Below are 15,375 nucleotides of genomic sequence, written 5' to 3'. Positions count from 1 at the left end.
GTAGAAGAGTTGGAGACAGCCCCTGCTCCTGCTGTTAGGAGTCCCGGAAGGGGAACAAGCTACACCACCCTAACATATGTGCAGAGGGCCTGGGTCAGTCCCCTGCAGGCTCCCTGGTTGTCAGTTCAGTCTCTCTGAACCCCTAAGAGCCCAGGTTAGTTGATTCAGTGGGTTTTCTTGTGGTGTCCTTGACCCCTCTGGCTCCTACAATCCTTCCTCCCCATACTGGGTCTCCTTGCCCAGCCCTAATACATGGGGAGGTGCCTTGTGTTACTGCAACTGGATATGCCATGTTTTGTTTTGTTTTTTGTTGTTGTGTTGATACTCATGGGAGACCTGCCCTTTCCTAAACAGGAACAGAGGAGGAGTGGATGGGGGGGTGGGAACAGAGGGGGTTGGGGGAGGGGAGGGAGGGGAAACTGCAGCTGGGATGTAAGTAAGTAAATAAATAAATGCATTAATTTATTTATAAAAAAAAAAGGTGCCCTCAGGCTGGAGAGATGGCTCAACAGCTAAGAGCATCTCTTGTTCTTGCACAGGACCTGGGTTTGATTCCCGGCACCCACATGATGACTCACAACTGTCCATAACTCCAGTTCCAGGGGACCTGATGCCCTCAACTCAACAGGCATCAAGTATACATGTGGCATACAATACACACACAATAATAACATAAATCTAAAAAAATTTTAAAGAAGGTGACCTCATTTTTTTTTTTTTTGTTTTTGTTTTTGTTTTTCGAGACAGGGTTTCTATGTGTAGCTTTGCGCCCTTCCTGGAGCTCACTTGGTAGCCCAGACTGGCCTCGAACTCGCAGAGATCCGCCTGGCTCTGCCTCCCAAGTGCTGGGATTAAAGCCGTGTGCCACCACCGCCCGGCATGACCTCATTTTTTAGAGACAAAAACTCAAGCATTTGCAGGTGGAATGATATGGTAGTTGGGACTTAGGTTAATATGACCGAGTATATGTCTGGAGCAGGGTGTGGGGGAACCTTGAGATTGGCTACTCGTTAATTAGTAACAGTTGAAAAGTGGGTGATGGGTACATGGAGGTGCATTCTAATACACACTACTTCCGTGTAAATTTGAACTTTCTATAACCCAAATGCTTAAGTAGTTTCTAAATTGAATAAAAGCACAGGCTCTTTCTAAAGTCTCTGGTCAAAGCCAGGCTTACAAGCTTGCGGGTACCTGATGGAACGGTTCATGTAATCCCAAATAATTCACTGCAAAGCGACCTTTATACCACAGTTGGCTTCAAAAGGCACGAATTAGATTTGGAGAAGCAGGTCAAGTGGAAAGAAAATCTCTGAGTTGGAAAAAAGACTTAGGTATTTCATCCAGCCCCGGTCAGTGCCCTGGCCTCCTCTTCCGTGCATGCCGGAGGCAGGAGCCAGGTGCCCCCTTCCCTGAACAGAACCTTGAAGAGTCACATGTTCCAGAAAGCGGCTCTCTGTCACCAAGAGGGAGGTCCAGACCTGAGGCCTTTTCTGCAACTGGTAACTGGACAGCTTGCTGCTGATCCAGACATGACAAGAGCACGAGAGAGAGAGAGAGAGAGAGAGAGAGAGAGAGAGAGAGAGAGAGAGAGAGAGAGAGAGAGAGAGAGAGTGTCTGGGGGCAAGGCACCAGGTACCATCCAGGGAAGGAGCTAGCCTACCAGGAAGGCCTAGAAATGGCTGAAAGCCAGGACAGCTGGGGCTGTAGCTAGTCGGTAGAGTGCCTGCCCACAGTGCAGGAAGCCTGTTTGATCCCCATGCACCACTGAAAAACAACCGGCATGGCCAGGGGCAGTGGCGCACACCTTTAATCCCAGCACTCGGGAGGCAGAGGCAGAGGCAGGTAGATCTCTGTGAGTCGGAGGCCAGCCTGGTCTGCATAGTGAGATCCAGGCCAGCCAGGGCTACATAGTGAGACCCTGTATCAAACGAAAACAAAACAATGATCAAACAGCAAAACCCAGCATGATGGTGCAGGCACTCAGGAAGTAGAAGCAGGAAGATGAGAAATTCAAGGTTGGCTGACCCGATGGCTCAGTGGGTAAGGGTGCTTGCCGGGAGTCCAGTGATCCAGTTCATGATGCCAGGAACTCACATAAACGTGGAATGAGAAAACCACCTCGGCAAAGTCACCTCTGCCTCACATCATGCGACTGTGCAGGCACACGCATGCATAATAAATTTTAGATAATTTAAACAAAGAAGTTCAAAATCATTCCCAGCTACATGGCTGAGTTTGAGGCCAAGTTCAGAGCACTGGGAATCAGATGTCAGTGTTATTTAAAGAAGACATGGAAGGGCTGCTGAGACAGCTGGGCTGTCCAGAGCATTGGCTGCTCTTGCAGAAGACTAGGGTTCGATTCCCAGCACCCACATGGTGGCTCACACCCATCTGTTAACTCCAGCTCCATGGGATCTGGTTTGTTTGTGCTTCGTATACACTAGGCAAGCAGCTGAGATACTCAGTGGAATTTGTTTTTGTTTGTCTGTTTTTGTTTTGTTTCTAATGTAAGGTCCCTGTGCTGGCTGGTTTTTATGTCAACTTGACACAAGTTATAGTCATCAGAGAGGAGGGAACCTCAATTGAGTAAATGACTTTATAGGATCTGGCTGTAAGCAAGCCTGTAGGATATTTTCTTAATTGGTAATTGATGGGGGAGGGCCCAGCCCATTGTGGGTGATGCCACCCCTGGGCTGGTGGTCCTGGGTTCTATAAGAAAAAGGTTGAGCAAGCCATGAAGAGCAAGCCAGTAAGCAGCATCCCTCCATGGCCTCTGCATCTGCTCCTGCCTCCAGGTTCATGGCCCGTTTGAGTTTCTGTCCTGACTTCCTTCAATGATAAACAGTGATATGGAGTGTAAGTCAAATAAACCCTTTTCCTCCTCAAGTTGTTTGGTCATGGTGTTCCATCACAGCAATAGTAACCCTAACTGCAACAGTCCCCTATGTAGCCCAAGCTTGTCTTGAACTTGGACTGTAGCCCAGGTTGGTCTTGAACTTGTGACCCTCCTGCTTCAGCTTTGTAAGGGCTAGGATTAGAGCTGTGTCTTGCCACACAGGGCTATTTTAAATAATTTTTAAGTGCAATACAATCTCCTGAGGAATGCAACTTTTGATGCTAAGGCTGTGTTGATTCTAAACATTTATTATTTTAAGAAACATATCAGTGGGGCTGGAGGCACAATTCTGCAGTTAAGAGCACCTGCTGCTTTTGCAAAGGACCCAGGTTCTGGTCCCAGCACCCACTGGGCAGCTCAAAACTGTCCATAACTCCAGTTCCAGGGGATTCAATGCCCTGTTCTGGCCTCTGAGGATACTACATGCACATGATGCACATACCTACGTTCAGGCAAAACACTCGTGTACATAAAATAAATCAATAAAAAAAATAAATCTTAAAAATAAAGAATTCTATTTGGGGCTGGAGCGACGGCTCAGCGGTTAAGAGCATGCACTGCTCTTGTGGAGGCTCCACGCTCAATTCCCAACACCTGTGTCAGGCAGCTCACACTCCACGGATAAATCAAGCCCTGGAGGATTCCGTACCCTCTTCTGTCTCCTCGGGCACCTGCACACATGTGCATGAGTCCACTCTCCCACACATATACACGCAAATAAAGGGTTAAAAAACTTTTAAAAAGAAAAAAATACATACTTGTGTGAATTTTTTCCTTTGTTTCCTTTTTTTAATTTTGTAGCCCACTGGCCTTGAACTTGCTATGTAGCTGAGGATGTTCCTGAACTCCTGATCGGTCAGTGCTGGGTTGGTAGGTTTGTGTCACCACACCTGCTGCTATCGCACACGAAGTCCACACCCCTGCTGTGGTCACACTGGGCCACCCCTGACTTTATGCTGTGATTTTCTCACCCCTTCACCCATCACCCCAAAGCTTCACTTCTCTAGGTCATTTCAACAGCACCCGTCTAAGGCCTGTTTGTAATCCACTAAAACATTTTTATTGCATTTCTTGCTTGGGATGTTCATGTGTGTGTAATTTTGTGGCCATGCACATGCCACAGTGTCCTTGTGGAGGTCAGAGGGCAATTTTCAGGAGTTGGCTCTCTCCTTTAACCACATAGGCCCCAGGGAACAAAAGGACATCAGATTTGGCGGCAGGCAGTTTTATCCGCTGGGTCATCTCAATAGCCCTGTAATTCATTTTTATATGTGTAACAGGTTCATTTCTTTTTTTCAAAAATTATTTCTTTTTATGTGTTTGAGTGTTTTGCCTGCATGTATGAAATAAATGCAGCACACGTGTGCACTGCTTGCAGAGGCCAGAAGAGGGTGTCAGATGTCCTGGGACTGGAGTTAGAGGCAGTTTGTGAGCCTCCACTGTGGGTACTGGGAACTGAGCCCCAGTCTTCTGGAAGAGATGTAAATGCTCTTAACTGCTGAGCCCACAGATTCATTTCTTAAAAGCAGTATGAATGTGAGCTGGTCCCCAGCATCTGGCAAAGCTACTTAACTTCCCCAGTGAGTTATGTCAGGACCCTGTGTGTCCCAGCATAGACTGAAAGGGCGTGTTAATTCAGTTAGGAGCCAACTGTCATTTTCCCAGAGATGTCCGAGGACTCAGCAAGTCCTGTCTGGATGGTGTACGGAAATGGAATGAAAGTTCCTCAAGAATGGAACAGCTGGGGTGGAGAGATGGCTCAGCAGTTAAGAGCACTGGCTGCTCTTCCGGAGGACCCAGGTTCGATTCCCAGCACCCACATGACAGCTCACAACTGTCTGTAACTCCAGTTCCTGGGAACCTGACACCCTCACACAGATGCATGCAGGCAAAACACCAATGAACACAAAATAAAATAAATTATGTAAAAAAATGTAAAAAGCACACAGGGTTGAGGGAAGGCTCAGTATACAAAGGCACTTGCTGCCAGGCTTGAGTACTTGAGTTCAGTCCCGAGAATCCCACATGACGGAAAGAGAGGGAGAGAGAGAACTGACTCCTACAAGGTGTCCTTTGGCCTCCATATGCACTCTGTGACACACATGCATGTACACACACACACACACACACACACACACACACACACACACACACAAATAAGTTAATAAAATGTAACTTTTAAAGCACATGCATGAAGGTAGGTATTTGAAATAGAGCACATGGTTTCTACAACCAATTTAAACACATATCCATGGTTCCTCAAGCTTGGCAGTGAATTTAAAGGACTAGAGCATACGAAAGCATGGCTGAAGTGTTGACATATGCCCAGTTTAGAAGGCAGCCGAGGGGCTGGCAAGCACCAGAAGCATAACTTCGTCCTTTCGGCCTTAGAGCTGATCAGATAGACGCTAATAACGACCAGCTTCAATAGAGTGTATGTATAAACCTAACGGACAACTTGCTATTTTACAGTAGGATTTGTAACCGTTGAGAGGCTGGTCTCTCTCCCCTTCCAGCCCTTGTGTTCTCTCCGTGGTAGACATATGGGAAAAGTCAAATTATCAAGATGTTTCTGAGTATAGCATCAAAATGAGACACGTTGGCTAAGTGATTCCATTGTTTAATAGAGTCAGGATAAGGAGCCAGAAGCCTCCATCTCAGAAGATGAGACGTGCCTGAGACCAGGACCAGACAGATGGGGCCCTCTTTCTGAGACTCTTCAGGAATGAACCCACTTTCTTCCCGCCATGGTTACCTGGCTCTCTGTAATTCAGTCTTCCTTTATGCTGGCCTAAGAACTGGTAAGGTTTTTTTTTTTTTTTTTTTTTTTTTTTTTTTTTAACATGGATAAGCCTCTCCACCAATGCAGCAATCCAAATCAGAAAAGCCCAGGTTTAATGGGTAAAGCATTCCCGGGTGATTCTCCAGGCCCCCAGAGAGGAGACATGGAAGAGAGACCAGAAGAACCACATGTCTGTTTTCGGGGATGCCATTTATATACTCTGTGGGAGTGGTCTTGAGCCTCTCTGGGGGAGGAGCTTTGTTTGGCAGGCTTTGTAGGGGTGGGCTTAGGGAAAGAGATGGGGGGAGTTGAGGTGGATCTTCCACCAGACTCCTTCCAAACATTCCAGACTCTTTGGGTATAGGGATGCCAGGGTGCCAGGGGTTGAGGTGGAGCTCCCACCCAAACAAGAACCTCGGCAAGGCTTTGGTGATATCTGGCACTTGGGAATTATTGGTGACATGTAATACACATGACATGTATTACTCCATTGTTCTCCACAGATGAGGAGACTGAGGCCCTTAGAGGACAGCTACCCTCCCCAAGGTCATGCAGCTTGCCAGAGACAGGGTCTGGGGACAAGTCCTTTGACACAGGGTCTGTGTTCTCGAACCCTGCACACGCTATCCTGGGTCTCAGTTACCCTGTATTTGAGCACACGCCTGCCTTTCACACTAGGTCAGGAGTCAGAAAAGAAGGCCCCCTGAGCTAGGAGTGACTGCAGCCTTTTTGTATGGTCAGCTCAGATGGAGCAGTTTCTCTGGACTGGAGAGATGGGGCAGTGGTTAAGAGCACTGGCTGCTTTCCTAGAGGACCTGAGTTCAATTCCCAGGACCCACATGACCGCTCACAACCTTATGTAATTCTAAAGTTCCACGGGTTCTGATGCCCTCTTCTGGCCTCTGTGAGCACCAGGCATACACATGGCATGCAGACATACATGCCCCCCCCCCAAAATAATAACTTTTAAAAGGGATGTTTTTCCACACACGAGTGCACGTACACATGCAATGGCACACATGCAGAGGTCAGAGAACAACTTGCAGAGGTTGGCTCTCGCCTTCCACCTTGTCGGGACAGGGGCTAGCTTGTTTCTGCGACTGCGCTGCCTACTCCAGGTCAGTCGCCCCAAGAGCTTCTGGCTCTCCGATGCTCCCTCTCCCATCCCACAGGGGTGCTGGGGTTACAAGATGCACCCCATCACATCCAGCTTTTTATGTGGGTTCCTTGGGTCACCTGGCCAGCACTGAGCTGAGCCATCGAAGGTTCAGCTTTTGTTACTTATTTAAGGTGTTGTTTAAGGAGGAGGAGGAATAGAAGGAGGATGAGGAAAGTAGGAGGAGGGGGAGGAGGAGGAAGAGGAGGAGGGAGAGGAGGAGAGAGGAGGAGGGAGAGGAGGAGAGAGGAGGAAGAGGGAGCGAAGGAGGAGGGAGGGAAGGAGGAGGGAGGGAAGGAGGAGGGGGAGAAGGAGGAGGCAGGAGAAGATACTATTCATGAGCCCAAAGCCCAAGGTGTTCTCATCCCATCCATCCTTCAACAGAAAGAGTTCCCCAGTGTCTACGTGTGCTAGAACTCAGAGGACAAGTTCAGGCTCGCTTGTCTTCACTCCGGAGGGACCTAACACAGCTGTTTGTTTGTTTGTCTTGTCTTGTTTTAGAATGAAAGAAGTAACTAAGGTAACTTGAGGCATCCTGGGAGCCCTGATTGATGTGAGATTGCAACCCCGTGGTGGAGACAGAGATGAGCAGATGTCTGGGGATTGCTGGCTAGCCTGTCTAGCTACATTAGCAGGCTTCAGGCCAACAAGACAGCCTATCTCAAAAAATAAGAAGGAAGCAGGCACGGCGGCTTTGGTGGGCGAAGGTGCTCGCCACCAAGAAGTCAGCAGACCTCCGCACACGCGCCATGGCACACGTGCACTCTTCCCCACACACCTGCACACACAAACAGATAATTGTGAAAGGAAAAGAGACCAAACACAGAAAGTAGATAGCAACTGAGTAACAGCACCAGAAGTTGATCTTTGGCTGGCTCTCTCTCTCCCTCCTTCCTTCCCTCTTCCTCTCCCTCTTCCTCTCCCTCTCCCTCTCCCGCATGCACACACACACATTCCTGAATGTACACACTCACTCCTGTTTTCCTCCATGCTCACCACAAACTTCAGGTGTGTGTGTGTGTGTGTGTGTGTGTGTGTGTGGTAGTCAAGGAAGAGGAGAGAAAGTAGGTGGACACCAGAGGGAAAAACCGCTTGGTGACAGCGGTCTCCATCGTTCAGACCAGTGGGTCATCAGAAGGTGACAGCTCTGGAAACCTCCACCGGACCTCAGATCTCCACACCCGACTCCACTGCTCAGGAACACAAGAGCCACAGACCTGGACCCCCTTTCCTGGATACCAGCAACCCGCAGCTCCTCCCTGCTATTCTTCCCCCTCCCTCGCTCCCTCCTCAACCCTGTGGGGAGCCCCCCCTGCACCCCGGGCCTGGCTCTATTCAGCAAGCCCCTCTCAGCTCCCCGCTCCCTCAAGCCTTTCTTTCTTCTGCCCCATTTCTATTGACACCCAATAGACTCCCATCCCTCATCTTCAGAGACTAAAGCAGAGGCCACAGCTCAGCGGTGGCCTAGCATACCCAAGGTCCTGGGTTCCACACTCAATAGTGCATGAACAGGGGCGGTACGGGGGCTGGAGATGGGGCTCAGTTGGCCGTGAGTTTGCTTAGCATGTCAGGGAGGTGGCATTTGGTCCTTGGGACTGTATAAAAACCCGGGTGTGGGGGGCTGGAGAGAGGCTGCACAAGTTGGAATCCCACAGAAAAGGCCTGGTAGTGGTGTGCTCCTGTAACCCCAGTCCTGGAGGGGGTGGGGGAGGCAGCAGGGCAAAGATAGGCAGGTCTCTGGAGCTTAGTGCTAGCCAGCTTGGCCAACTGGTGAACCCCAGGCTCACTGAGAGAGCCCTCAAAAATAAGGTGGAGAGCAATGGTGGAAGACACCCGACACTGACCTCTGGCTTCTACACACATGTGAACACGTGTACATGTTCACGTACACACATATGAACTTGTATAATCACACAAACACACTGTCTGCAAGTGTTCTGGTGGCCCACACCTTAATCTCAGCTCAGGTGGTGGAGGTAGAAGGATTACAAGTTCAAAGTCATCCTCTGCCACATAGTAAGTTCAAGGTCAGCCTGGGCTTTGTCTCTATCATCTATCTGTCTGTCTATCTATCTATCTATCTATCTATCTATCTATCTATCTATCTATCTATCTCTATCTATCTATCTATCTATCTATCATCTATCTATCATCTATCCATCTATCTATATCTATCTATCTATCATCTATCTACCATCTATCTATCAATCAATCTATTATCTATCTATCTATATATCTATCTATCTATCTATCTATTTATCAAGCTGGAGACTTCCCTTGAGCCCACACTCTGCTTCAGAGACTTCTGCTCTTAGACAAGCCCCTCAGCAGAGCTGTCCAAATGATCAACTGACTTCCAAACATGGTCCCTCACCTTGTGCAGCCCAGGCTTCATCTCTGAGCTATTTCCCCAACCTACACCTTTTCCTTTTATCTCTTCTCAGCACTAAAACCAAACGTCTGTCTCACATCCAGAACTCTGTCTTTTTACAAAAAGTCTTCAGGTTCCCCAAACTCTCAGTATCAACCTCAGTCTCCATAGCTCGGCCAGCATGAGACCTGCTGATGGCCTTGCCCATGGGCCATGGCAGGTGCTGACGGTCTTGCCCATGGACCATAGTAGATGCTGATAGCCTTGCCATATTCTTCATCCACAAGGAACATATGCCCAGTCTCTGCTGTCCGTCTTGGTCTTCAGCTGTACCACCCTGAACACACTCCATCTCATGTGTTGGGTACATGCTAAGCAAGTGCTCCACATCAGGCTATCTCCCCAGCCCCTTACTTCAGGGGCCTCTTCTGCATTGCATATCCTTGCTGTGCTAACACGATCCACCCTCCCATCTTGGTGTGAACAATCTTTCTCCAGGTAGCCTTTCTTGACCTGTCATGTCTCTGTGTGAAGTGACCTGTCATGTCACTTCATCCTCATTACCAAACACCCTCTTATTTGACTCTGTGCATCCTTACAGAGAAACCAGCTGAGCAATGAGAGCATCTGCCACGGTCCATTTTTAAATGTCTAGCACTTGGCTCAAGGCTTGCAGTCAGCAAGACCTTAGTAAATATTTGAATGAATGAATGAAGTTTGTTGACTTCCACACTGAGAGGAATTTATAAATCGTCCTCTGATTTATAAAGAGGGAGTAGTTCTGGTCCAACAAGGCTTCCCAGAGGGCTGGAGGAGCTTTGTGCCCCACACTGAGAAGGGAGATTATTCTAAGGGAGCATTATGCAAGATCATAAATGAAAACAAGTGCAAGGCTGAAGTGGGAAGTTCAAGCTTCCTCCATCCTGTTGACATATGCAGAACCATTCAGGACTTTGGAAAGCGTCCTCCTGTGGGACTAGAGCTGTAGATCACTTGATAGAGTGCTTGCCTAGCATGCATGAAGCCCTGGGTTCCATTCCCAGCACCACATAAACCAGGCAGCTTGAGGAGCAAGAATTCGAAACCATCCTTAACTACGTAGCCAGCCTGAGGCCAGCCTGAGCTACATGAGATCCAAAGAGGGAAAAAAGAATGCACCAACTCAGCTAAGCTGACCCACTTCTCATGCACCCTTTGGCCCTTTGCTAGTCATGACAGGAATGTTCTCAGAGCGTATGTATCTCATAAGAACCTTCTGGCAAGTTCTTGCTCTTGGGCTGCTGAGTGGAAGCCAGAGCAGCTTGGATTTGGAGCTCGCCCTCAAGGCTCTTGAGCGTTAAGCTCTAGTTATTTCTGAGTAACCCTGAAGGGCCCTCACACGCTTGGGTCGGTTCCAACCCGGACAATTCTCCTGCCAGCCCCTTCCTTGCAGTCCGGCAAGTGTGGGTTTGAGAAAGGGATTCTGCTCATAATATGGGGCGGGTGGGTCACCCCTACCTCACCTGATACAGCCCTCCCTCGGGCAAGGTCATTATCAGTGAATAGCCAGCCAGACTTCTCATGTGGGAATGCCAGAGAGACAGCTAATAACAGTCTCTCTTATTAGCAGCCTGGCCTTCCACCATCGATCACATCAGAAGCGCCGACACCGCCGCCGCCGCACACACAGTCCCGATTATGTGCACGGGGCTCAGCAGAGCTCCAAAAGCCACTTAAATCTATCCAGCAGTGACTCCTTCGAGAGTCCGAAATGTCCCCCAAACTAATAAACACGACAAAGCACCACCAGGGAAAATTCCTTGCGGATTTGAGATTTTCGCTCTCTTAATCTCCTAACTCAATAAAGCAAGTGCTCCCTGCAACAAATTAAATACTTTTCTGAAAGGGACCCCTCCCCCACTTCCTTTGATGTTGGGTGTGATTAGACCCCTCATGCCAGGGCCTGGGGATCTGTAATGACACGCCATTCTTCACTCCCTTCAGCTGTCTTCTGTTATTCTACAGAGGCCCAGAATCCACGGGGATTTGCTGGCTCTTTGATTCTGGAAATTTCTGAGACTTCTGGCTTTCCTGAGGTGGGTCCCACCATCTCTTAGCTGAGAGAAAATGCTTGCCATTCTTGCGCCTGGGTGACAAATTCCAAGCAGGACTGACTAAGCACCTCTACTTTTGGGTTTTGTTGTTATTTTGGGTTTTGTTCTTTCGTTTGTTTTGGATGGTTGTTAGTTGTTCTTTGTTTTGTTTTGTTCTTTAATTGTTTTTTAACAACGTATCACTGGGTAGCCCTAGCTGGCCTGGAGCTCACTATGGTGTTGACCACGCTGGCCTTGAACTCACAGAGGTCCTCCTAGTTTGCCTCTGGAGTGGTGGAATTGAAGCCGTGGACTACCCCTTGAGGCAGAGGTTTTGGGTGCACACACTGTGCAAAGAGAGGAGAAGACTGCCCCTCTTCCCTGGGTCTGTCTTTTTAAGCCTTTTTCTCCTCTATTCACTTGACTAGAAGGCAGGCTGGCTTCAGACACCTGCCCCTCAGAGGTGTTGACCGGCAGTATTCTAGGCAGGCTCTGGCCATTTGAACGGTCCTTCCCATCTTGTGAGCCCTGGAGAGAGGTACAGAGGTCTCAGGCCCCGCAGCTGTCTGCATTTAGCTCCAACTCCAAAAGAGTTGCCTTCAGTCCTGTGTCTTTCCCTGGTAGTCAAAACAAGTCCCTAGAAGTTGGGGGTGCAAGGGACAGGGAAATGGCTAAGATCCTTGAGAGCACATAGCAAAGCACAAGAGACCTCAAGCTGGGGGGTCAGACAGGCCTGGGAGGGGGGCCGTGCAGACTTGACTGCCTGTATCTCTGACCCTTGTCAGTCCTTCCACACTTCAGAAGCCAGATTCCAGCTCTGCCCTCCTCAGGGTCACTGCGGGGCTTGAACAGGGTGAGGCTGCAGTCTCTTAGCGCATTGGGGTTCAGTGAACCATGAATGAGGAAAGGCTCCTGGGTTTGCACAGGGGTACAGGGCCACAGCTCTGGGGCTGCAGACTGGTTCCTCCCTGAGCCCAGCAGCACCTTCTTCCTCTCAGTGGCCCTTCTTCCAGACGCCCTTGCAGCAGAGAGACCCAAGGATGTGGGAATAAGAACTTCCCTCTGCCCAGCAACTGCCCAGGCCACAGAGGGAAATTTCGGGCTCGGGGTGTCACGGTGGTCTCATGCAGACCTTGTCCTGGGCACAGCTGGGAGTGAGTTTATGCATTTCCAACTATTCAGGCTTTGCCATAGTCCAAAGTACAGCTCCATCTGACAAATCTTATTCCTTAGCCTCTGGTTTCTTTTGATGGAAATGAGTTTATTTATATTTTTTGGTTGTGAGTCTAGCCTTTAACGGCTGAACCATCTCTCCAGCCCGGAAATGAGTTAATTTAATCATGCTTCGTGTATGTGTGTGTGTGTGTGTGTGTGTGTGTGTGCGTTTGGAGACAGAGTCTCAGGTATTCCAGGCTGGCCTTAAACAGGCTATGTAGCTGAGGATGGCCTTGAACTCCTGATCCTCCTGCTTCTGTATCTCTTCAGTGCTAGGGTTACGGCTGTGGGCTTCCACCACTGACTTGTGTGGTGCTGGGAATCAAACCCAGGACCTTGTGTACGCTAGGCACATACTTTACCAACCGAGCCACAGCCACAGCTTGGATTTTAACTTTATAAAATCAAAATGGTTTCTCCTGCATGGAAAAATGACTCAGCAGCAAACGTGTCTGCCATTCCAGTGTGAGGACGAGATTTGGATCTCCATGTAAAAGCCACATGAGTGTGACCTCCCGCTTGTCAGCTCCGGACAGAGGAAGTAGAGCAAGCCAGCTAACCACCCCAGCCAGACTAGTTGAATGGGAAAGCTCTGGACACAAGAGAGACCTTGTCTTAGACTATAAAGTGAAGATCAGCTGAGAAAAGATACCAGATTATCAACCTTGATACTCCACATACACACAAGGCTATGTGTGCCCCAAGACAGGAAAACACCCACGTACACACACACACCCTACCCAGCAGAGGTTAAAAAAATTATTACTTGATGGGTGGTGGCACAAGCCTTTAATCCCAGCACCTGGGAGGCAGAGGCAAGCAGATCGCTGAGTTCGAGGCCAGCCTGGTCCACAGAGCAAGTTCCAGCACAGCTAGGGCTACACAGAGAAACGAAACAAAAATACTACTTTTCTAGGAAAGAGGGGTGTAATTGAAGCCACAGAAAGACTGAGGAACAGCACGAATTCTGTCTTCCAGCTCTCAGGATCCCTCCCAGTTCCTCCTGTTGTTCCTGCCTTTCCCTCCCTTCTTCTTGGATTTTGGGAGCACAGGGGACTATTAACCTGTTCTGTTTGGTTTAGAGGTCCCTCTGTCACTGGGGATATGATAAGACCAACGTTAACCTAACTTCAGCTCCCCACTAACCTAGATAGATTTCCTCTTCCTTTCCTGTGCACGGAGCTCTCTCTTCATGCTCTCTCTCTCTTTTTTTTTTCCATGTACATGCCTGTGTGGTGTGCATGCATGTGTGTATGTTCATGTGGGTATGTGTCCCAGTATATATACACGTGTGTGGGGTGGGCAGGGCTGAAGTTGCCGTCTGAAGTCTTCCTCAATCGCTCTCCATTCTGTTTATTGATGTAAGTGCTTTCCCTTAATCCAGAGCTCAGCTCACAGATTCTGACTAGTTCAGGTAGTCAGTGTCCTAGGGAACCGCCTGCCTCTGCCTCCTGAGTGCTGGGATTACAGGCGACCACCACTCCGGCCCAGGTTTTCCCACGGCTTCTAGGAGTCCAAGCTCAAGTTCTCACACTTGCCTGGCTAGCACTGTACCCACTAACCGGGCCCCGAATTCCCCATGCTTCCTTCCACGGCTCTACCTCTGCTTATCCAAACTGCTGAGATTGACAATCCTAGACCCTTCCCCGCCATTCGGACTTGGGCCCCTCCTTCCTGCAGAACGCCCCACTTGCACTCCAGCCTGACGGGTCCTTTCCCTTCTGTGGCATTTAGTTTGAACCATTTGACATGAAAGGATACGTGGCCTTCTTGTCCTCGTCCAGGGTCTCATGAGTCACTGTTTTATCATTCTGTTTAGATGCTCTGTGTGTGTGTTTGTAAATGTGTATAGGCCTACCTATTCATGTGTGTGAGCGTGCACATGTGTGTGCAGACGCGTGTCTCAAGATGGGAGGACAAGCTTGTTCCTCTGTGTCTACCCACCATTCTTTAGAGACTCTCTCGTGCTCAGGAACTTAGGCTGGTCATGTGCCCCCGGGATCTGCCTATCTCCACCTCCCGGCTGGCACAGCACCACCGCTGGCTTATTCCGGGGACAGAACTCAGGTTCCTCCAGCCACTTTGCCAACTGAGCTGGCCCCTCAGTTCCTTACATTTTCATTTCGTTGACAATAACAACGTTTGCTCCTCAGTGTTTACAGTTCTAGACACCAAAAAGGGCAGATAGGAAGGTGCTCATAAGTTGGGGGAGCTCCTGACAGGACTCAAGCTGTGAGGTGCCGTCTCCCACCAGCCTATGCCCCAGACACACCCTCCTCCCAGCCCCCTCTCACCTGGCTGACTCCTTCCACTCCATCTGGTCCCCGTCATGCTGTAGAGTGTCCATCTCTGTGAAGAGGGTGGGGTTGGGAGCCTCATCTTCCTCCCCCAGGATGTCCTGCAGCTGCTCAGCAGCCGGAGACCCTGAAAAATGAAGGAGCTGGGTCTGCCGAGCGCCCTGCAGAGGTCAGGAGGCCACAAGGCCAACAGGAGCGGAGCAGGTAGGGGGTGGGGGTGGGGGTAAGAAGCAGGGGAGGAGTGTTTCTTGACTCACTAAGACTCAGTCCACGGTCTGGGTTAGGCTGAACTCTGGTCCCTTTGCACTGGATGCAGGTGTGAGTCTCTGAGATAAGACAGGATTCGGTCTGGGCTGAGATTCAGGGTCTTATAAGTGGCCGTGAAGGCTGGGAAACGGTGGAAGCCAGGGCAGCAGCAGCAGGTCAGGAACGGAAGAGTGAAATGAAGACCAGCCTGACCCAACTTCACTTGGCACAAAAGTTAGAGCTCTCTCTTGCTCCACTGGGTCCCAAGGCAGTCAGTGATGGGAAGAGGCAGTCAGTCAAGGGAAGGATGGGCTAGTGTCCTGTGGGCTCGTTCCTCACT

At 49.5% G+C, this 15,375-nt stretch overlaps 1 protein-coding gene across 1 annotated transcript in view; it reads right to left on the bottom strand.

Moving 5' to 3' along the window:
- The window catches only part of Slc4a5 (solute carrier family 4 member 5), a 64,791-nt gene extending 49,875 nt beyond the window's left edge, over window positions 1-14,916 (bottom strand). The window contains exon 1 of the mRNA XM_028871327.2: window positions 14,787-14,916. Within this exon, the coding sequence (XP_028727160.1) occupies window positions 14,787-14,839 (53 nt within the window). The 5' untranslated portion in view covers window positions 14,840-14,916. The remainder of the gene's footprint in view (window positions 1-14,786) is intronic.
- Between the last annotated feature and the right edge of the window lie 459 nt (window positions 14,917-15,375).

The sequence above is a fragment of the Peromyscus leucopus genome, chromosome 3 (genome assembly GCF_004664715.2).
Source record: "Peromyscus leucopus breed LL Stock chromosome 3, UCI_PerLeu_2.1, whole genome shotgun sequence".
Lineage (NCBI taxonomy): Eukaryota > Metazoa > Chordata > Mammalia > Rodentia > Cricetidae > Peromyscus > Peromyscus leucopus.
Note: the sequence above shows the minus strand (reverse complement) of the source record. Positions and strands in the feature narration are given on the sequence as shown.